The sequence below is a fragment of the Macaca mulatta genome, chromosome 2, assembly GCF_049350105.2.
Source record: "Macaca mulatta isolate MMU2019108-1 chromosome 2, T2T-MMU8v2.0, whole genome shotgun sequence".
Classification (NCBI taxonomy): domain Eukaryota; kingdom Metazoa; phylum Chordata; class Mammalia; order Primates; family Cercopithecidae; genus Macaca; species Macaca mulatta.
Window position 1 is genome coordinate 99,904,912 of NC_133407.1, and position 22,698 is coordinate 99,927,609.

The window sequence follows — 22,698 nt, forward strand, 5'->3', positions numbered from 1 at the left end:
AATGAAAAGAAATATGTCCTGTAATCCCTCTGGGAATTCCCCACCGGCAGGAGAGCGTGGTGGTGATTTGCAGTGACACATCTGCACCATAGTATGTTTGTGGTGACTACTTTTAAGAAGACAAGATGGAGGAAATACACCTGGTGAAAGAAAAGGTGTTGGCTTTGTTGAGAAGTATTACATTGTTGTCTTTCAAGTGAAAAGTGAGCTATTTTAGTCTAATGGTAATTTTTAACTATGTTGAAGCCATACACTTTGGGTCTCCATTGTGCTGGAAATCGTTACCACGGCTCCTCCCACCCCACACCCCTCAATGCATGCGTATAGGAATATAGCTCATGCTATGGAAACCCACTGTTTGCACAGCCTGGACATTAGGTAATAGTTTCCCAGCTGAGATGCCCAGCTGGCTTAACATGACATTATTTACAGCTCCACGGTTTATTTTCATTATTTAAATGTCTCTGCAGAAGGAATGGAAGGCTAAGGGGTTCAGAGAGTAGAAGAGGAGAGGGAGAAGAGTCACTCCAGACATCAGAACCAGACAGGCTCCTGAGACAGTGCAAACTGGGGATTTCAGATTGCACTCTTGGAGTTAGGGCAGCAGTTTGGCTCAGCAGGAAGGGAAAGGGGTGTTAGAGGAAAAGGCTCCTGCCCTCCAACCTTGTTTCACCCAGATCAACCCTACGTTTATGGGTATCAGCTTCTGGGTAAATATTGTTTTCAAAGAGGGCACCATGGCAGAACACATGTGAAAACCATCTAGTTTGAAGTATGTGTGAGAAAAACAACTAATTCACCCTTCTCACTGACCAGTGGAGAGTCTGGCCTTATCTCGCTGTCTCAGGCTTCTTCAAGGTTAACCCCAACAGGAAAGGAGAGGGGACCCATCAAAGGTTAGGCCGTGTCCTGAAGCAACCTGTTGAATTTGCAAAACTTCTTTTTCGGTGTTATGTTTTATTTTTGCAATTTGTGGGGGGAAATGCGTTCTAAGCTTCTGAAACTCTTTTTAGAAGAAAATCATGGTTTCCTCAAACTCTTCAAGCTCATTGAGTTTTCTTCTGTATTAGCCTGTCTTATTGAAAACCTTGTGCAAAAGCATGTGTGGAGTGAGGGGTGTTTAAACACATCCAGTGGACAGTGTCTGGCTGGGGAGGAAACGTTAACCTCTCTTTTCTTATCTTCTGAGATAATTTAGAAAATCACTCACAAGGCCCTTGCTGTGTGCACTTATACCTGGAGCCTTATTTAGGGGATGTTCTTGCAGTAGATAGGGAGAAGTCTTGCTGGGATCCTCTCTGGCTTTAAGGCATTTTTTTTTTTCTCACTCCCAGTTGCCTGCCCATGTCTGGTTTAGCAGCTTTTAGAAACGCATCTGGCATCCTTTTTTCTTTTCTCTGACATCACCAGCCCCTTTATTTGAACTTCCTGGCTGTTTTCTGCCTCTTCTGACTAATTAACAGCAACTAAAAAAAGAAAAATGAAACATAGAACAGAAATAATTCTAGGGTGAACTCATAGGTGGGAATTGAACAATGAGATCACTTGGACTTGGGAAGGGGAACATCACACACCAGGGCCTATTATGGGGGGAGGGGGGATGGCATTGGGAGTTATACCTGATGTAAATGACGAGTTGATGGGTGCTGACGTGTTAATGGGTGCAGCACACCAACATGGCACAAGTATACATATGTAACAAACCTACATGTTGTGCACATGTACCCTAGAACTTAAAAGTATAAAAAAAGAAAGAAAGAAAGAAATAATTCCAGGGTGAAAAAGAGGAGAATTTCCAGTCTTGGGCTGCAAAAGTCCCTAGAAGAGAGTTTCGAGCTGAAATGAAAAGTTGTGATTATAGAGAGACATGAAATGTGTCCCATAAAAGGCCACCTAGTCCCAGGCAGATCCAGAAGAGCGTTGGGCTTGGGAGTCCCATGGGGCCAGGGCCTCACCAAGCAGTCAGCCCTGCTCAGTTACCACAGGGGTTGAACTGGATCACCTAAATGATGCCTTTAGATGGATGGAACTGGAGTCCATTGTCTTAAGTGAAACAACTCAGACACGGAAAGACAAATACCACATGTTCTCGTTTATAAGTGGGAGCTAAGTAATGTCTCCACATGGAAGCAGATTGTGGAGTGATGGACAATGGAGGGGTGGGGAGGTTGGAGCCAGGTGGATGATGGGAGGTTGCTTTTTGGGTACAGTGTGCATTGGCCCAGTGATGGATGCACCGAAGGCCCTGACTTTGCCATGACAGAATTTATCAGTGTGACAAAACTGCACTTGTATCCCATGAATATATACCATGTTTTAAAATGTTGCCTTTAGGCAGAGGGGATAATTCTGCAAACTGCAGAGCCATGGAGTAAAAGACACCCAAGACAGCAGAGCTTGTCATTTCTAGTTTTTCCACAGGATCATAAAGCAAAATTGGTGCTGAGTTTATATTTAAAGGGAAACCAAGAGGGTTTTTTTTTTATCCTTCCATGGTTTCAAAATCTGGAAGGACAATTTGTACAGACCCTGAGATAGAAGGAATTCCTCAGCTTTAATTTCTTGAACGATTTGCCTTTCATTGATTCTTGATGAATTTTTTATAAAGCAACAGTGTATGCCTTGATTTTAAGACGCAATGAGCCTTTACCTTCCTTCGTTTAGGCACAGGGCTGAATGGAGCTGAAATTCCTGCACTCTTATAACGTGCCACAGGAAGGGCAGTTTTGGATTCTGGGAAAACAGCCCATTGAAACAGAATTGGGAGGGAGAAACCTCTTACACTCAGGTCATGGCATTTATATGAATACAAAAAAATTTAAATACTGTGCTAGATGCTGGGGGTTATAAGCATGAATTACGTGGCTCTGGAAACTTATGTGGGGCTATGGAAGGAACACCAGTTCAGAAATATCACTCCTGTCATCCAGGCAGGATGCTTCACTGTAGGGGCAGAGACCTTCTGCTAAGTCACACTGCATATCAAGAAATATATTGCCAGGCTGGGCGCGGTGGCTCACACATGTAATCCCAGCACTTTGGGAGGCTGAGGCAGGCGGATCACTTGAGGTGAGGAATTTGAGACCAGCCTGGCCATCATGGGGAAACCCCATCTCTACTAAAAACACAAAAATTAGCTAGGCGTGGTGGTACGTGCCTGTAATCCTAGCTACTCAAGAGGCTGAGGCATGAGGCTTGAACCTGGGAGGTGGAGGTTGCAGTGAGGCAAGATCACGCCACTGCACTCCAGCTTGAGTGACAGAATGAGACTCATCTCAAAAAACAAACAAACAAACAAAAAAATGCATTGATCAAGTCAGCTTAAAAATAGCCTTCTTGTTTCCTCTCCTTGGTGTGGGATTATTCAGTCCAATTGTTCTCCTTTTTTCAGGCTTCAGCATGGGATTTGGTTGCCATATCAACCCTATAAATAGTGTTGAATCCATGTCAATAATTGTATTGTTTTTAAAGCAAATATCACCAAGTCCAAGAAACTGATCCTCCTCTGAACAAGATAGCTGGACTAGGCTAAGAATCCTATTTCCTGTTAGATCAGAAGGGAAGATTTTCTGGTACAGATTTGGGTGGGAGAAATGAGCTACCCCTCCCAAGGCCTTAGCACCTAGATGACATCCTCTGTGAAGTCACCTCAGCCAGGAGCAGACACTGAGCTACCATTTCTGAATCACATGTCCCCAAAGCTGCCCTGGCCTTGGTGACCATGGCACTGTAAGAGAAGCACAGCCAGCCCCAGCCTCCTTACTCTGACTCAGAGGAAAATGCAACTTGATCTGGATTCATTGAATTTTTTTTTTTTCTGGCTTGAAGGAAATGAAGAAACATAGCCAAATATTCTAGAACAGGATTCAACAAACAGTTCATAGGCCAAATCCACCACTGCCTGTTTTTGTAAATAAAGTTTTATTGGAACACATCTATGCCCATTCCCTTACATATTATCTATGGCTGCTTTTGCTCTATAACAGCAAAGTTGAGTAGTGTGACTGAGACCGTATAGCCTACAAACCCAAAACATATACTGTCTCACCCTTTTCAGAAAAAGTTGCCAGTCTTGTTCTAAAAGAAGTAGAGTAAGGATTTAGTGAGAAGCTGGAGAAAATATTTTCAAAGACAACTGGGGGAAAATATTTTTTTCCCAGGGAAACCTGAGATGAAGACCAAGGTGAGGAAGGAGCCAGCAGAGAAATTGAGTCCATGAGGCTGAGGAGGCCACTGGATGTCCAGCCCTCAGCTCTCTGAAGCCTGAGACAGGAAACAATTGTCTCCCGAGAGAAAGGTTTGAACCTCCTTTAACCAGGGTGGAATGAGAGATGATGGCTTCTTACATCTGTTTACATTTGCTGGAAAGACTTATGCCAGGGAAATAACTAGACAGGGCTTTGGCCAACTAGCAGGTGGAGTCTGGAGGGAGGGGGAGGAGACTGCTTCCAAGCTGGGTTCCGATTTGTCTGATTCAAGCAGCCAAACTTGTGTTTGCCAGAGGACTTAGGGGAATGTGGATAAAATCAGGCTGAGGACTTTTCTTAAAGGCCCAAGTTGGAGCTATTGGGATTGTTCCCTCAGAGGAAAATCAGGAGTTTGGGCCATTGGCTTCATGGAGAACCTGTACTTTTTGTACTTTGTACAAAGGAGAAGTCATTTCTGCTTGGTTTTTGAAACTGCGTTGTCATCTAGTATTCCAAGGCTTTAGTCTGTCCACCTTTCTGTTCCAGAGAGATGCCTTTCAGTTCCTTAGGAAACGATTTGGCCATTTGCCCAAAGAGACTAATCCAGGTCTAGAACACAGGAACTGAGTTTCAACATCAGGCTCCCCAGTGCATGACACAGGTCTCTTGATTCCATGGTTTATTGCTTTTTTACCTATTAAACAATTGCATTCCTGGCCTATGGAGGGTCTTACCTAAGCCAAGACTTTGCCAGGGATTGTGCAGACCATTTTTGTTCATAGCATTGCCCAACTTAGGGAAGGTCATTAGGTTGGCTGAGTATTCTGGTATTCTATTGCTGCATAACAAACTCTGAAATTTAGTAACTTAAAATAACATTTATTTTGTTCATGAATTTGATTTTATTGTTTTTTAATGTATATAAAGTATATAAAATGATGTTTTGATATACATTTACATAGTGAAATGGTTACTATGGTCAAGCAAATGAGCATATCCATTGCCTAACATAGTGTTTTTTTGTTTTTTTTTTTTTTGATAGTAAGAGCACTTGGAATCTACTTTATTGTCAAATTTCCAGTGTATAATACAATATTGTTAACATAGTCATCACGCTGTACATTCAATCTCTAAATTTTTTCATTCTACCTAACCACAACTTTGTACCTTTGACCAACATCTCCCCATTCCCCACTTCCTATCCCCTCCCCAACCACTGGTAACTACCAGAGTTTCACTTTCAGGTTCTGTGTATTTAACTTGTTTAGATTCCACAATAAGTGAGATTGTACAATATTTTTCTTTCTTTGTCTGGCTTATTTCACTTAGCATAATGTCTTCCAGGTTAATCCATGTTATCAAAAATGGCAGGATCTCCTTTTAAAGGCTGAATAATATTCCATTTGTGTGTGTGTGTGTGTGTGTGTGTGTAGTATATATACATATATACACACCACAATTTCTTTATCCATTCACCTGTTGACAAACACTTAGGTTGATTCCGTGTCTTAGCTATTGTGAATAATGCTGCAATGAACATGGGAATGCAGATATTTCTATAAGGTACTGATTTCATTCTCTTCGAGTATATACCCAGAAGAGGAATTGCTAGGTCATATAGTAGTTTTATTTTTAATTTTTTTGAGGAACCTCCATACTTTTTTCATAATGGCTGTACTAATTTACATTCCTCCCAACAATGTATAAGGGTTCCCTTTTCTCCATACCCTCACTAACACTTTTTATCTCTTTTCTTTTTTATAATAGCCATCCTAACTGTTGTGAGGTGATATTTCATTGTGACTTCGATTTGAATTTCCCTGATGATTAGTGATGTGGATTTTTCAGCAGAAACCTTGCAGGTCAGAAGAGAGTGGGGTGACAGAAACAGTGCCTCATACCTGTAATCCCAACACTTTGGGAGGCTGAGGCAGGAGGATCACTTGAGCCTAGAAGTTTGAAACCAGCCTGGGCAACATAATGAGACCTTGTCTTTACAAAAAAATAAACAGAAAATTAGCCGGGCATGATGGCATGTGACTGTAGTCCCAGCTACTTGGAAGGCTGAGATGTTAGGATCGCTTGAGCCCAGGAGGTAGAGGCTGCAGTGAGCCAAGATGATGCCACTGCACTCCAGCCTGGGTGACCGAGTGAGACCCTGTCTCTAATAAATTAAAAAAATAAAATTTAAAAACCCTGCTAGCCAACAGTAATATACCCAGCAAACCTGTGCTTCTCAAGTTGAAATGAAAGGATACTAAATAACAACAAGAGAGCATAATAAAGAAGGAAACTCATTGGTAAAGGTAAGTATATGGACAAAATCAGAACGCTGTATTACTATAAAGGTGATGAGTAGATAGCTTTTATGTCTATGAAGAAAGTTAAGAGACGTAAGTATTTTAAAAACCATTATAAATATTAACTAAATTATGTTAATGGGTACATAATATAAATAGATATAAATTGAGGCATCAATAGCATATAACATGTGGGGAGCAGAGGGAAAACCAGAGTTCTTTTATGCAAGTAAAGTTACATTGTGAACTTATAATGACAGTTACAAGTTATTTTATGTAAGCTCCTGGTAACCGCCAAGAAAATACCTATAGAAGTTATATTAAAAAAAGAAAGAAATCAAAACCTATCAATACAAGAAAAAGAAACGAAAACAGCAAGAGAGAAAAAGAGGGACAAAAGAACAAGACACATAGAAAAGAGTTACCAAAATGGCAATAGTAAATCTGTCTCTATATTTACTTTAAATGTAAATAGACTAACCTTCCCAATAAAAAGATACAGCATGACTGAATAGATTATTTAAAAAAAAAAATAAAATAAAAACAGGATCAAACTATATGCTGTCTACAAGAAGCTCACTTTTAGATTCAGGGTCACACAGAGAGATGGAAAAAGGTAGTCCATGCAAATACCAACCAAAAGAGAGCGGGAGTGGTTAATACTTCTATCAACAAAATAGACTTTAATTCAAAAACTGTCTCTAGAGACAAAGAAGGTCATTTCTTAATGATAGAAGGATCAATTCAACAGGAAGACATAACAATTATAAATGTACCCAGCATCAGAGCACCTAAGTATATACAACACTGACAGATCTGAAAGGAGAAATTGATAGCACTATAATAACAGGAGATTTCAGTACCCCCCTGTCAATAATGGTCAAACTCCTGACCCCAGGTGATCACTCGCCTCAGCCTCCAAAAGTGCTGGAATTACAGGTGTGAGCCATCACTCCTGGCCCTGCCATCCACACCCAGCCCCACCATCCACTAATTAAGCTTCATGGTGTTCACTCAGGCACAGTGTTGTTGCTCACATTTGCCAGTGTAAATAGTGATGCACAGTGCCTAAGACAAAATCACTATCACTGCAAGCTCCTACCCCTGGCTATATGCTAATCTGGATTTATAGGACAGTCACTAGTGCTATTATTTTCATTTTATAAATGAGGAAATTGAGTCATGGAGGGAAGAAAAGTCAATTTTCTTAATGTAATACAGTTAAAATAGGATTAAACTTTCAATTTCCTTCTTTCTTAACTAGTATTTTGTCTTTCCATGATTGTGCTTAATTTTATCTGATCAGTACAAGCACTCATATAAGCTGTAGGGATATGTGTGTACATGTATATGTGTGCATATACACACACACTCTGTGTGTATATATGTCAAACTCAGGGCTTGCCTTTGTTGAATGGAAATTCAGCAGCATTGGAGGACTAGACAGCTAAAGAAGCCAGTTTCAGGGACGGGAAATAGCAGAGTTCAAGGGAAAGTTAGGACAAGGAAAAAGAGTCTTTACAAAGCAACCAATTCCTCATGAGAAGTCTTTGCATCTCACATGGCTAAGGGGCAGTACTTTGGTTAGGGGGCTGGAGCTTTGGTCTTGATGAACAATGTGCTAGTATTGGCTCTTAGCTGGGGCATCCACCATTTGGCTCCCCATTTGAGTGGTCACTCTGTCTCTCAGGGCAATGTGTGGTCTTTTGGTGTTGATAAAGCAGCAATTACCTGCCAGGCCCTGAGGGCGGGCACAGAGGCAAGCAAGACTGATATGGTGCCCCCGCAATCCTCTTGGGACATCATTTTAGCAGGGGAGACTGCCACTGAACATGTAATGATAAAATTGGTTAGTTATGATTGAGATGAGTAGTAGAAGGTAAAAGTATATAGAACTGTGAGAGCTCACGATGGGCCTGAACTTGCGCAGGTACTCAGAGAAGTGGTCTAGATTTGCCCGTTGAAGGGTGAGAGGACATGTACTAGGTGAACTAGCTGGAGGAATCTGGGGATCTGCTTGTGGGGAGGCCCTGGGTGGAAAGTTGTAAGGCCAACCTGAGTGATAGCTGGCATGAGAAAGCCAGGGTGACAGAGGTGAGGAGGGCACATGCCAGATCTGGTAGCCTGCACGTCACCAGATGGATTTAGGTCACATCCTGTTCTTCCGTTCTCACCTCTTCCACCTCCACCTCCACCCCTTCACCCCTCCATGCCTCACAAAGTTGGACTCTCTTGCCTGTGAGACAGGAAGGGCATGTGTGATGAGGGGACGGTACCCTAGGGGCTGATCCGGGTTTTGTGAGACCTGAGGCTTACACAGTAGAGGGTGGGTCTTGAAGGGAAAAAAAAAGGTGAAATTATGAAAACAAAGTTTGTGCAAGGCTTCTGTAGGGGCCATGTCAGCTGGGGACCTCTAAGCTGAAGTTTCACTAGCTTGGTGGGGAAGCTTTCTTCGGCAGCTTCCCTCTGTCCTCAAAGCTCATAAAGCCCACCTTTCATCTTGCCTGAGTCGTTCATGCCATCCTTACACCCACTTCCTCCTGTTTTCTTCTTAGTTGAGATGGCAAAGAAAGCACAAATTGGCCGGGTGCGGTGGTTCACGCCTGTAATCCCAACACTTTGGGAGGCCGAGGCAGGCGGATTACAAGGTCAGGAGTTTGAGACCAGTCTGGTCAATATGGTGAAACTCCGTCTCTACTAAAAATACAAAAAAAAATTAGCGAGGCATGGTGGCGTGTGCCTGTGGTCCCAGCTGCTTGGGAGGCTGAGGCAGAGGAGTCGCTTGAACCTGGGAGGCGGAGGTTGCAGTGAGCCGAGATTGCGCCATTACACTCCAGCCTGGGCAACAGAGCGAGACTCCATGTTAAAAAAAAAAAAAAAAAAAAAGGAAAGAAAGAAAAAAAAAGAAAGCACAAATATATTGAAATCTCCTGGAAATTTGGCTCTCTCCTTGACCCCAGTAGTGTCCAAAAGAACATGGGAATTTCCTCTTTTTGCCCAAGACTTCCATGATATTTTCCCTGATAATCAAGGAAGGGAGTGTTGGCTGGGACACTTTTTTCTTTTGGAAATGTGGCAGGGGAATATGAATTTCCATAGGCGAAATTACTCTTGTCTGGTTGAGTCTAGACTGTTCATTGGCCAGCATGTTTGCTGGAGCCCACACTGGCACTCCGAGGTGCTGCCTGGACTTATTCTGTGGGCAGGGAAGAAATAACTTGGAACTACATTTTGGGGAAAAAACTCACAAACATGAGCAGTGACAAGGAAGAAGTTTAATAATGAGTAAATTACAACTAAAAGTTGTCAACAGGCTCTTCTCTCCAAATTCCACTGAAATGAGCAAAGCCACTGAACAGTAGTGAAGAGTCTCTGTCATCTGGAACTTAGGGAAGCTACTGTCCATAGATCTGAAATATCAGAGAGGTTGAGACTGATTGAGGGGAAGACTAACAAGCCCTCCATGGACCATAGAAGAAAGCCCTCACCCCTCTCCAGACGCTGCTGCTGATCTCCTGGCAAGCCTCCACAGATAGGCCCAGGACCAGGCACAGCCAGCAAGCTCTCTGGAAATATTTGGGTTTTGGCACGCCAAGCCTTGGCCCCAGCACTGGGTGGGGCTTTGGCTGTTGGGGCCCAGTCTTGGTTACAGAAAAGGCACTGTGTCCCTGTTAACTGCTGGCTGCCCCACCAAGAAACTGGAAAGAATCTCCCCGACTCTGTTGTGATTCCCTCAGCCTGATGGCCTAATTGCCTTTGACTTCTCCTGTTAATACTGAAAATTCAAATTCAAAAAGTCCCATTGCTCAGGCAGAACCTATTTCAAATGTAAATTTCCTGCCTCCCCAAGACAGAGCAAACAGGGGGAAATGACCAAACTATAATCTGAGAGTTCTTTACTCAACTGGATTATCATTCATCTAAGAACATCTGAAAGACAGTCTCACACGAGCAAAGACCAAAAGGACATCCACCACCAAGTACCTCTCTTGAAAAAACTGCTTGGCGAAGCACTTCAGTAGACTAGGGAATGAATCAAATAAGTAATGCACTCACAAAATCAAGACCACAGTTGACTTAGGCTTCCTTGGAGCTTGGAAGAACCCCTTCCCAAGCTGGAGAGCTGGCTTCTTGGAGGTGGGAGTAGAGGCCCTGAGGGGCTCAGGGGAAGAATTCCCACTGATTTGCAAGAAAGGAATTGGCCACTGTGTACTCATTTGCCACTCAATCCTGTCCTAACCTTCCTCTCCTGTCTCTCTCACAGACTGTTTTTGAAAGGAATTGCCATTCAGAGGACTGTGCCGCGGACCTGCAGCTTCGGGGTAAACTGCTGCTCTCTGGGTATGTCAGTGTTTCCTTCACAGCGTTGTTCTCAGAAGCTCCTTTTCCTTGACCCCAGGCCCGAAACCTGAATGTGCAGATTTCCCCACTGAAGAGGATAAACAGAGTTGATGGGTTACAATAATATTTTGTGGTTTTAAAAAAATGTACATTACAAAATAATTATAACAAAAGCTTTGTTGGGAAGATTGTTTAGGTTTGGTTTTGTTTGCAGTTCTACATATCTCACAATTTAGCTTATATTTGTAATTTCCGTGAGTATTTGGGGGTGGCTATTTTATGCTTGCTGATTGTATTAAGTTGAATCATATGAAATTGCCAATATTTGACCTTTTGGACAATTTCATGTGATTCAACCTATTATTATAGAAAGATTTATCCCCACCCCCGTCTCTGTGCATGCGTGCGCGTGTGCGCACACACACACACAATTTAACAATAGTGTATGTTTTTAACAACAAGTAACTTTTCTGCGGCAGGAGAGGGCTGAAGAAGAGGGGCAGGCTGTCCTGATCCAAGTGAACAGACAGTCTCTTTATTGTTTCAGGGTTTCTTCCCGCACTACTTGAATCCCCCAAGGCTAAAGGTGAGCCGTACAGCAGCCTTCTGTTTCCTCTTCGCCAACCTTTTATTTTAGACTTCATTTAGGATGAAGGTGTTGGTCCTAATCATTTAGCCTAATTTCACAGAATGGCTTCCTTTTGAAACAATTCCTTCTGAAAAACTGTTTTAGCCTTGGGGCCAGAAACCCCTCTATTAGATTTATTACCATTTCTGAAAAACAGTCACCAGTTTTGATAGTTATTTTTCAAAATGCATAGCATGTCCCTTACTTAAAACTATGAGAGTTAAGTTTGGATAAAATGAAATGAATATACCATTATGAACCAGTGCCTACACTAGGACATTTTTTTTTATTGTTATACTTTAAGTTCCAGGATACATGTGCAAAACATGCAGGTTTGTTACATAGGTATACACATGCCATGGTGGTTTGCTGTACCCATCAACCCATCATCTACATTAGGTATTTCTCCTAATGCTATCCCTCCCCTAACCCTCCACCCCCGACAGGCCCCAGTGTGTGATGTTCCCCTCCCTGCGTGCATGTGTTGTCATTGTTCAACTCCCACTTATGGATAAGAACATGCGGTGTTTGGTTTTCTGTTCTTGTGTTAATTTGCTGAGAATGATGGTTTCCAGCTTCGTCCGTGTCCCTGAAAAGGACATGAACTCATCCTTTTTTATGGTTGCATAATGTTCCACAGTGTATATGTGCCACATTTTCTTTATCCAGTCTATCATCGATGGGCATTTGGGTTGGTTCCAAGTCTTTGCTGTTGTGAACAGTGCTGCAATAAACATATGTGTCATGTGTCTTTATAGTAGAATGATTTATAATTCTTTGGGTATATACCCAGTAATGGGATTGCTGGGTCAAATGGTATTTCTAGTTCTAGATCCTTAAGGAATCGCCACACTGTTTTCCACAATAGTTGAACTAATTTACACTCCCAGCAACAGTGTAAAAGCGTTCCTATTTCTCCACATCCTCTCCAGCATCAGTTGTTTTCCTGACTTTTTAGTGATCACCATTCTAACTGGCGTGACATGGTATCTGATTATGGTGTTGATTTGCATTTATCTAATAACCAGTGATGGTGAGCATTTTTTCTTATATTTGTTGGCCACATAAATGTCTTCTTTTTAGAAGTGTCTGTTCATATCCTTTGCCTACATTTTGATGGGGTTGTTTTTTTCTTGTAAATTTGTTTAAGTTCTTTGTAGATTATGGATATTAGGTCTTTTGCTGTGCAGAAGCTCTTTAGTTTAATTAGATCCCATTTGTCAATTCTGGCTTTTGTTGCCATTGCTTTCGGTGTTTTAGTCATGAAGCCTTTGGACATGCCTGTGTCCTGAATGGTATTGCCTAGGTTTTCTTCTAGAGTTTTTATGGTTTTAGGTCTTAACCTTTAACTCTTTAATCCATCTTGAGTTAATTTTTGTATAAGGTGTAAGGAAGGGGTCCAGTTTCAGTTTTCTGCATATGGCTAGCCAGTTTTCCCAACACCATTTATTAAACAGGGAATCCTTACCCCATTGCTTGTTTTTATCAGGTTTGTCAAAGATCAGATGGTTGTAGATGTGTGGTGTTATTTCTGAGGCCTCTGTTTTGTTCCATTGGTCTATATCTCTGTTTTGGTACCAGTACCATGCTGTTTTACTGTAGCCTCGTAATATAGTTTAAAGTCAGGTAGCATGATGACTCCAGCTTTGTTCTTTTTGCTTAGGGTTGCCTTGGCTATACGGGTTCTTTTTTGGTTCCATATGAAATTTAAAGTAGTTTTTTCTAATTCCATGAAGAAAGTCAATGATAGCTTGTTGGTGATAGCATTGAATCTATAAATTACTTTGAGCAGTATGGCCATTTTCACGATATTGATTCTTTGTATCCATGAGCACAAACTGTTTTTTCATTTGTTTGTGTCCTCTCTTATTTCCTTGAGCAGTGATTTATAGTTCTCCTTGAAGAGGTCCTTCACATCCCTTGTAAGTTGGATATATGGATATTTTATTCTGTTTATAGCAGTTTTGAATGGGAGTTCACTCTTGATTTGGCTCTTTGTCTCTTATTGGTGTATAGAATTCTTGTGATTTTCTCACATTGATTTTGTATCCTGAGACTGCTGAAGTTGCTTGTCAGCTTAAGGAGATTTTGGGCTGAGATGATGGGGTTTTCTAAATATACAATCATGTCATCTGTGAACAGAGACAATATGACTTCCTCTCTTCCTATTTGAATACCCTTTGTTTCCTTCTCTTGCCTGATTACCCTGGCCAGAACTTCCAATACTGTGTTGAATGGGAGTGGTGAGAGAGGGCATCCTTGTCTTCTGCCAGTTTTCAAAGGAATACTTCCAGCGTTTGCTCATTCAGTATGATATTGGCTGTGGATTTGTCATAAATAGCTCTTATTATTTTGAGATATGTTCCACCAATACCTAGTTTATTGAGAGTTTTTAGCATCAAGGGGTGTTGAATTTTATCAAAGGTCTTTTCTGCATCTATTGAGATAATCATGTGTTTTTTGTCATTGGTTCTGTTTATGTGATGGATTATGTTTATTGATTTGCATATGTTGAACCAGACTTGCATCCCAGGGATGAAGCTGATTTGATCGTGGTGGACAAGCTTTTTGATGTGCTGCTGGATTTGGTTTGCCAGTATTTTATTATGGATTTTCACATCGATATTCATCAGGGATATTGGCCTGAAATTTTCTTTTTTGGTTGTGTCTCTGCCAGGTTTTGGTATCAGGATGATACTGGCCTCATAAAATGAGTTAGGGAGGAGTCCCTCTTTTTCTATTGATTGGCATAGTTTCAGAAGAAACGATACCAGCTCCTGTTTCTACCTCTGGTGGAATTCGGTTGTGAATCCGCCTGGTCCTGGGCTTCTTTTGGTTGGTAGGCTATTAATTACTACCTCAATTTTGGAACTTGCTATTGGTCTACTCAGGGATTCGACTTCTTCCTGGTTTAGTCTTTGGAGGGTGTATGTGTCCAGGAATTTATCCATTTCTTCTAGATTTTCTAGTTTATTTGTGTAGAGGTATTTATAGTATTCTCTGATGGTAGCTTGTATTTCTCTGTGATAGGTGGTGGTATCTCCTTTATCATTTTTTATTGTGTCTATTTGATTCTTCTCTGTTTTCTTCTTTATTAATCTGGCTAGTGGTCTATTTTGTTCATCTTTTCAAAAAAAACCAGCTCCTGGATTCACTGATTTTTTTTGAAGGGTTTTCATGTCTCTATCTCCTTCAGTTCTGCTCTGATCTTTGTTATTTCTTGTCTTCTGCTAGCTTCTGAATTTGTTTGCTTTTGCTTCTCTAGTTCTTTTAATTGTGAGATTAGGGTGTCAATTTTAGATCTTTCCTGCTTTCTCCTGTGGGCATTTAGTGCTATAAATTTTCCTCTAAACTCTGCTTTAGGTGTGTCCCAGCAATTCTGGTATGTTGTGTCTTTGTTCTCATTAGTTTCAAAGAACTTATTTATTTCTGCCTTAATTTTGTTATTTACCTGGTAGTCATTCAGGAGCAGGTTGTTCACTTACCATGTAGTTGTGCAGTTTTGAGTGAATTTCTTCATGTTGAGTTCTAATTTGATTGCACTGCGGTCTGAGAGACTGTTATGATTTCTGTTCTTTTGCATTTGCTGAGGAGTATTTTACTTCCAATTACGTGGTCAATTTTAGAATAAGTGTGATGTGGTGCTGAGAAGAATGTATATTCTGTTGATTTGGGGTGGAAAGTTCTGTAGATGTCTATTAGGTCTGCTTGGTCCAGAACTGAGTTCAAGTCCTGAATGTCCTTGTTAATTTTCTGTCTCATTGATCTAATATTTGACAGTGGGGTGTTAAAATCTCCCACTATTATTGTGTGGGAGTCTAAGTTTCTTTGTAGTCTCTAAGAACTTGCTTTATGAATCTGGGTGCTCCCGTATTGGGTGCATATATATTTATGATAGTTAGCTCTTCTTGTTGCATGATCCCTTTAACATTACGTAATGCCCTTCTTTGTCTTTTTTTAATCTTTGTTGATTTAAAGTCCATTTTGTCAGGACTAGGATTACAACCCCTGCTCTTTTTTGCTTTCCATTTGCTTGGTAAATATTCCACCATCCCTTTATTTTGAGCCTATGTGTGTCTTTGCACATGAGATGGGTCTCCTGAATACAGCACACTAATGGATCTTGACTCTTTATCCAGTTTGCCAGTCTATGTCTTTTAACTGGGGCATTTAGCCCGTTTACATTTAAGGTTAATACTGTTATATGTGAATTTGATCCTTTCATTATGATACTAGCTGATTATTTTGCTCATTAGTTGATGCAGTTTCTTCATAGTGTTGATGGCCTTTACAATTCGGCATGTTTTTGCAGTGGCTGGTACCGGTTTTTCCTTTCCATGTTTAGTGCTGTCTTCAGGAGCTCTTGTAAGGCAGGCCTGGTGGTGACAGAATCTCAGAGCATTTGCTTCTTTGTAAAAAAATTTCCTTCACTTATGAGGCTTAGTTTGGCTGGATATGAAATTCAGGGTTGAAAATTCTTTTCTTTAAGAATATTGAATATTGGCCCCCACTCTCTTCTGGCTTGTAGGGTTTCTGCAGAAAGATTCACTGTTAGTCTGATGGGCTTCCCTTTGTTGATAACCCAACCTTTCTCTCTGGCTGCCCTTAACATAATGCCCTTAACATTATGTGTCCTGGGGTTGGTCTTTTCGAGGAGTCTCTTTGTAGTGTTCTCTGTATTTCCTGAATTTGAATGTTGGCCTGTCTTACTAGGTTGAGGAAGTTCTCCTGGATAATATCCTGAAGAGTGTTTTCCAATTTGATTCCATTCTCCCCATCACTTTCAGGTACACCAATCAAACGTAGGTTTGGTCTTTTCACTTAGTCGCATTATTTCTTGGAGGCTTTGTTCATTTCTTTTCATTCTTTTTTCTCTAATCTTGTCCTCATGCTTTATTTCATTAAGTTGATCTTCAATCTTTGATATCCTTTCTTCTGCTTGATTGATTTGGCTGTTGTTCCTTGTGTATGCTTCATGAAGTTCTTGTGCTGTGTTTTTCAGCTCCATCGAGTCATTTATGTTCTTCTCTAAACTGGGTATCCTAGTTAGCAATTCTTCTAACCTTTTTTCAAGGTTCTTAGCATCCTTGAATTGGGTTAGAATATGCTCCTTTAGCTCAGAGGACTTTGTTATTACCCACCTTCTGAAGCCTACTTCTGTCAATTCATCAAACTCATTCCCTGTCCGGTTTTGTTCCCTTGCTGGCGAGGAGTTGTGATCCTTTGGAGGGGAAGACACATTCTGGTTTTCGGAATTTTCAACGTTTTTGCACTGGTTTTTCCTCATCTTCGTGGATTTATCTACCTTTCATCTTTGATGTTGGTGACTTTCAGATGGGGTTTCTGTATAGAAGTACACTAGGACATTTTAACTTATGATGGTACATGATCTTTCATTCACCAAAGGAAAGTAATACTAAGATTCCTTTTCTTCAGTTTGAGTTTACTGGAGGAAGTTGATGTACACACACACACACACACACACACACACACACACACAGACACAAATACTTCTCCAAACCACTTAAATATTAATTAGCATTACTTTTATTTAGGGCAAATGTGGTAGATTAAAATAGCACATGTTTTGCCAACCTTACGAAATTACTTAAAACGCATGGAATGGATATTGGAATTGTTTCACATTAGTATGAAGGACCTCCTGGGATTATTAGAGAAACTGACTTTAAAGAAGGTTCATAAATTTGCAGCTCATTAATTTTAATTTTAAATAGGCCTTCCAAAAAGTGTTTTAGGGAAAAAATAACAAGAAACAAAAATATATGGATTTTTTTTTTGTCTTGAGGCAGACTGGGAATGCTGGAAATTTATTTTGGATCATAGAAAACCTTCATGTGGTGGGAAAACGTTCTCCTGCTCCAAGGTCAGATAATAAGTTAGGAAAGTCCTAACACTCTTGCTGCCCATTAGTGGATGATCAAATCCATCTCTATTGAATTGTGCTTTTTTAATATTAAGATGTAAAATTCAAGGCTCAGTAAAGCACCTTGTGGCTAAAGCTGCCTCCACTGCCCCAGTCTGGCCTTTCAAGTGTGGTCAGAACCAGTTATGCTCTGTAGGCACAGTAATCAATAATGCTTGAACAACTAGTGTGGTGGCCAGGACCCAGACCCCCATATGTATCAGCTACCAATTGCCACAAAAAATGCTCCATAACAAATCACCCCAAAGCTCGATGGTATGAACAGCAATCACTGATTCTCATGGATTTTCAGGTCAGCTGGCCCAGGCTGGATTCAGCTGGACCTTGGCTGATTTATCCATGCATCTAGGTTCAGCAGAGGGTAGGTTCTAGGCTTGGGTGACACCATTCAGCTCTACTCCCTGTGTCTTTCTTTTTCCTTTGGAACCAGTGGGCAAGCCTGGGCATATTCTCACAGCATAGCAGAGGTATAAGAAGGCATGCAGAAACGTGCAAGGACTCTTAAGGCCTGGGCTTAGAACTGGTGCACTTTTCCTGCAGCCTTATTCTATTGGCCACAGGAAGTCGCATGGCCAAACCCAAAGTCAAGGGACATAAAGTTAGTGAGAGGAATTACAAAGCCGCACAGCAAAGGGCCTGAGTATAAGGAGGAGGTGAAGACTTGGGACCCATAATGCAATCTACTACACTATATAAACAGTAAGGTAGCCCTGTCTCTTATCCTGATGCCTTGTTGTTATCAGGGCTATTTCAGTCTTTCTTGCAATTCCATCTCCATGGAATTCAGACATGAGAGCTGGAGACTGGGTAAGAAGATTTTCTGAACCTCCAAAACAATGCCTTTGGACCGAAGCTCTCAGCCTCGTCTTAGATTGGGTTATTTCTCAGAGGACCCTTGGCCTCTCAAAATAGCCTTTTGGCTGAATCCTCCATTAAAGAAACCTTCGTTATACTTTTGGGCCCATAGCTGTTCTCACAGGAGCCATCGGAGAAATGTTCATTGATACTTGGATAACGAACCTGTGGTTCAATTACATGGGATTTATCCAGACCTTTGGTATTTACTCTTCAGAGCCAGGGACAATGTGAGGGAAGGTACAATCAGTTAAGTGCTAGTGGAAACCAGGGTCTGAATTTGGTTGGCAGAGGCGTAGTGGCTCCAAGCAGAGGTGAGCTGCTTTGGTTATCATTGAACTCTCTTGATTCATTCTTGTCTGGGATGGAATGTTCCCTCCTTCCTTGTTCAAGCCGGGCAAGTCCTAGGCACTGGGCTGCAGAAGTGAGCAGTATGTGGGCCCTGCTCTCCTGCTGTGAGCAGAGCAAGAGGCTGGGTGATAGTGGTACCACACGGTGAGTGCTAGGTGGGTTACTCCAGGGCTCTGCAGCAGCTTCCAAGAGGTGGTGTTGAGAGAAATGAGGACTCAGGCATTCTGGACAGAGGGAAAATGTGAGCAGAAGTATGGAGAACAGGACTCCCATGAAGATCTGCAGGTGTCTGGAATGAAGGAGGCAGTCAGGAGAACACAGTGAGGAGAAAGGGAGAGAAACCAGATTGTGGAACACTTATGAGTCTGGACTTCATCTTGAAGCCAGTGGGAGTACAGCCAAGTTGTAGTGTAAGTGCATTTAACCTAACAAGAATACAGCCAGGAGGCCAGGCGCAGTGGCTCTGCCTGTAATCCCAGCACTTTGGGCGGCTGAGGCAGATGGATTGCTTCAGCTCAGGAGTTTGAGACCAGCCTGGGCAACATGTCAAAACTCTGTCTCTACAAAAACATACAAAAATTAGCCAGGCATGGTGGCAGGCGCCTCTAGTCCCAGCTACTTGGGAGGCTGAGGTGGGAGGATCACTTGAGCCTGGGAAGCGGAGGTTGCGGTGAGCTGAGATGGCACCACTGCACTCCAGCCTGGGTGACCGGGGAAAAAAAATGCAGCCTGCACACTCCAGGAGCTGGGGTGGGGAAGGGAGAGGAGAATATTGAGATGGTATAGGTCATATGGCCCTCTATTCTGCTCAATGAAAGTATGTTCCAGCTTGAGTTTTGAGTTTGCTCCTGTCTCCATCTGTCTCAGTTCCTGCTTCCCTGCCTTGGGTAGGTCTGTGGGGCAGCTACCCTTCATCCCAGTGCAGGAGTAGCCTTGTCAGGGTTGGACTTATGAGAGATGTTGTGCTGATTTCCCCCATGGTGCCCCCGGAAGGGCTTCACAAGGCCAACTTGGACACAATTTTTGCTTTCTGTGATGTCTTTAGAACTTAGCTCTCCTGTTAGCTGTGACCTCACTCACTGTATGAAAAGTTGAAGCAAATGGGTCACAGAAAAAGATTTCTCTGATGACTTTGTAGACAGTTGGTCCACGGTGTTGTGGCTGGAGACCTCTGAATACCCACCAGACTGAGGAGCCTTTGTGTTAAGACAGAGGGAAGGACATCTGGGAGTGATTGGGTCACCCAGAGTGGCCAGAGATCAAGCCATAGGAAATGCTGTCTGTGACCAGGATTCATGGATGTTTTTATTTTCCTCTCTGGAGAGCATGAATTCTGGCAGGCCTGTGATCTCTTAAAACAATCAACTCTTCAATTAGAAGTTCATGATCTTTAATGGGCTCGAGCCCAGTTCCAAAACTGGCCATTGTCAAAACGTCTAGGAACAGGGATGAAACTTGTTTAAAAGTTTCTACTAAACAGGACTGAAAATTCCATTTGTAAAAGGATGCAACTATGTTTTGTCTTTTCAAATACTCACAGTACCTAAGAAAGCATCACATATGATAAAGAAAAAGATATGGCAGGTGAGCTTTAAAAAAATTCTTTTTTTGATGCATTCTATCAGAAATCAGTGGAACATTTCAGTGCTGTCTGGTTAGCCAACTGCGATAAAATAAGGACTTTTAAGGGAGATGAAAAAACACAGCAGGATATCTGTAAAGCTAGAACCATCTGGTGGCAACATATAATTGTCCTATGGTTGTAGCCTTGATAATGCTGTTGCCATGGGGGTTGGGTGGTGGGGTGAAGTGCATTTCCCAAAACTGTTGGCTAGCTGAGGGATGGGAGCTCCATCCTGAAAACCAGTCTTCCAGAGGGGGATCCCCAAACCCAGAGAGCTATTCTGAGTTTGAAACAAGTTGTTCTTCTCAAAAGTGGCAGAGTGGTTAGAATCATCAACCGCACAGCCTAGGTCAAAAGTGAAGTTTGTCTTGTTTTATAAAGCGAAAGACACCCTTGTTTAGTGAGCACTGTCCAAGCACTAGATACCCCACTGAGTACTCCATATACATAAAAGCACTGAAGTATCTTACCGGCTGCATAACCTTGAGCAAGTTGCTTAACATCTCTGCCTGTTTTCTCCTCTGTGAAATGGGGAAAATAACAGCAGCACCTTATAAGGTTATTTTGCATATTAATTAATTAATACATATTCAAGTGCTTCTAAAAGTGCTTAGCATATAAGCAAACACTCAGTAGTGAAAACTAGCATTATTATTTCATTTAATCCTCAACAACACTGATATTAAATATTCTTATACTTTTTTTTACTGAGGGTAGTGCAGAGGCTCAGGAAGGCCAGGTTACTTGCTCAAGGCTCATGCTGTACGGGAAAATTAAAGCTTGGAATGTCTGATTCTACGTCCTGCTCATCTCCTGTACATTGTCTTCTGTTGTCTCTGGGTTCAGCTATCAGCTGACTCTGGACCAGAGGTACTAAGGCTGGAGACCTTGGGGAAAAAGTCCTCCTCTCTGTGAAAGCCCCACTGCAGAGAGGAGGTAGATGGGCAAAAACTCCACTAGCAAAGATAGCTGCCATCCCTCCCCTCCATTCTCCCATGTGCTGTCTGACCCAGAGGCCCTGTTCAATAGCTTTTCCCCCTGGAGACACAAGCGATCTGTCCTGCTGTGTCCAGTAGCCACAGTGGACACTTTTAAGGGAGGTGAAAAAACAGTGGCGTCACTGTGGCTGATGTCCAGTGGCATCATCAGTGGCAGTCCTTGCATTGAGTCAGCACATTCTTTTTTTTTGAGACAGAGTTTCGCTCTTGTTGCCCAAGCTGGCAATGGTGCAATCTCAGCTCACCATAACCTCTGCCTCCCGGGTTCAAGCGATTCTCCTGCTCAGCCTCCCGAGTAGCTGGGATTACAGGCATGTGCCACCATGCCTGGCTAATTTTGTGTTTTTAGTAAAGACAGGGTTTCTCCATGTTGGTCAGGCTGGTCTCGAGCTTCTGACCTCAGGTGATCCGCCCACCTCAGCCTCCCAAAGTGTTGGGATTACAGACATAAGCCACCGCACCTGGACAAGTCAGCACATCCTTTATCTGTGTAGGTTGCATTTTCTTTCCTTGGAGAGCCTCAGATTCAATGGTGGGTTTGTGGCTGGCATACCAGCAGTTTCCTAAAATGTAATGTCATCACTGTTATTATTATGATATGAGGGAAGGTGAATAGGAACTCATCAGAAACCTGGAAAATGTTGCCAGAACATTAGCCATGTGATTTTTTTCCCCTTCATTGTCTGCACCAGCTCTGAAGAAAAAATGTATAAGTTTGTTGATTTGTAGTAGCTGGCTTTTTTTTTTTTTTTTTTTTTTTTTAATGGAGTTTTGCTCTTGTCGCCCAGGCTGGAGTAGAGTGGTGTGATCTCAGCTCACTGCAACCTTCGCCTCCTGGGTTCAAGCGATTCTCCTGCCTCAGCCTCCCGAGTAGCTGGGATTACAGGCACCCGCCGCCATGCCCGGCTAATTTTTGTATTTTTTCAGTAGAGATGGGGTTTCACCATGTTGTCCAGGCTAGCCTCGAACTCTTGACTTCAGGTGATCCACCCACCTTGGTCTCCCAAGGTGCTGGGATTACAGGCATGAGCCACTGCGCTCGGCCTAGCTGGCTTTAATGGTTGCTGTTTCTGGAATCTCTGGCTATAGGAATGGATTTCTCAATGGTATATTCTTGAAAGAAAGGCAAAATGCTCAAGCAAATGGAACCTTTTGAATAAGAGTTGACAGATTGCTCATCCTTGCCCTCCTTTCTCAGAACAAGTGTTTGCCTTTGCTCTGATGTGGGCCTTCCTTTTTTTTTTTTTTTTTTTGACAAAGTCTCACTTTGTTGCCCAGGCTGGAGTGCAGTGGTACTATCTTGGCTCACTACACTTTCCGCCTCCCAGGTTCAAGCGATTCTCCTGCCTCACTCAGCCTCCCGAGCAGCTGGGATTACAGGCACTCACCACCATGCCCAGCTAATTTTTATATTTTTAGTAGAGATAGGGTTTTACCATATTGGCCAGGCTGGTCTCGAAATCCTGACCT

The 22,698-nt window shown here is 42.2% G+C and overlaps 1 protein-coding gene across 2 annotated transcripts in view; it reads left to right on the forward strand.

Moving 5' to 3' along the window:
• ITGA9 (integrin subunit alpha 9) overlaps window positions 1-22,698 on the forward strand; it is a 388,682-nt gene that overhangs the window by 197,932 nt on the left and 168,052 nt on the right. For both annotated transcript variants that reach the window (XM_015131366.3, XM_077992146.1), the window contains exon 17: window positions 10,752-10,828. In XM_015131366.3, coding sequence (XP_014986852.3) covers window positions 10,752-10,828 — 77 coding nt within the window. The remainder of the gene's footprint in view (window positions 1-10,751; window positions 10,829-22,698) is intronic.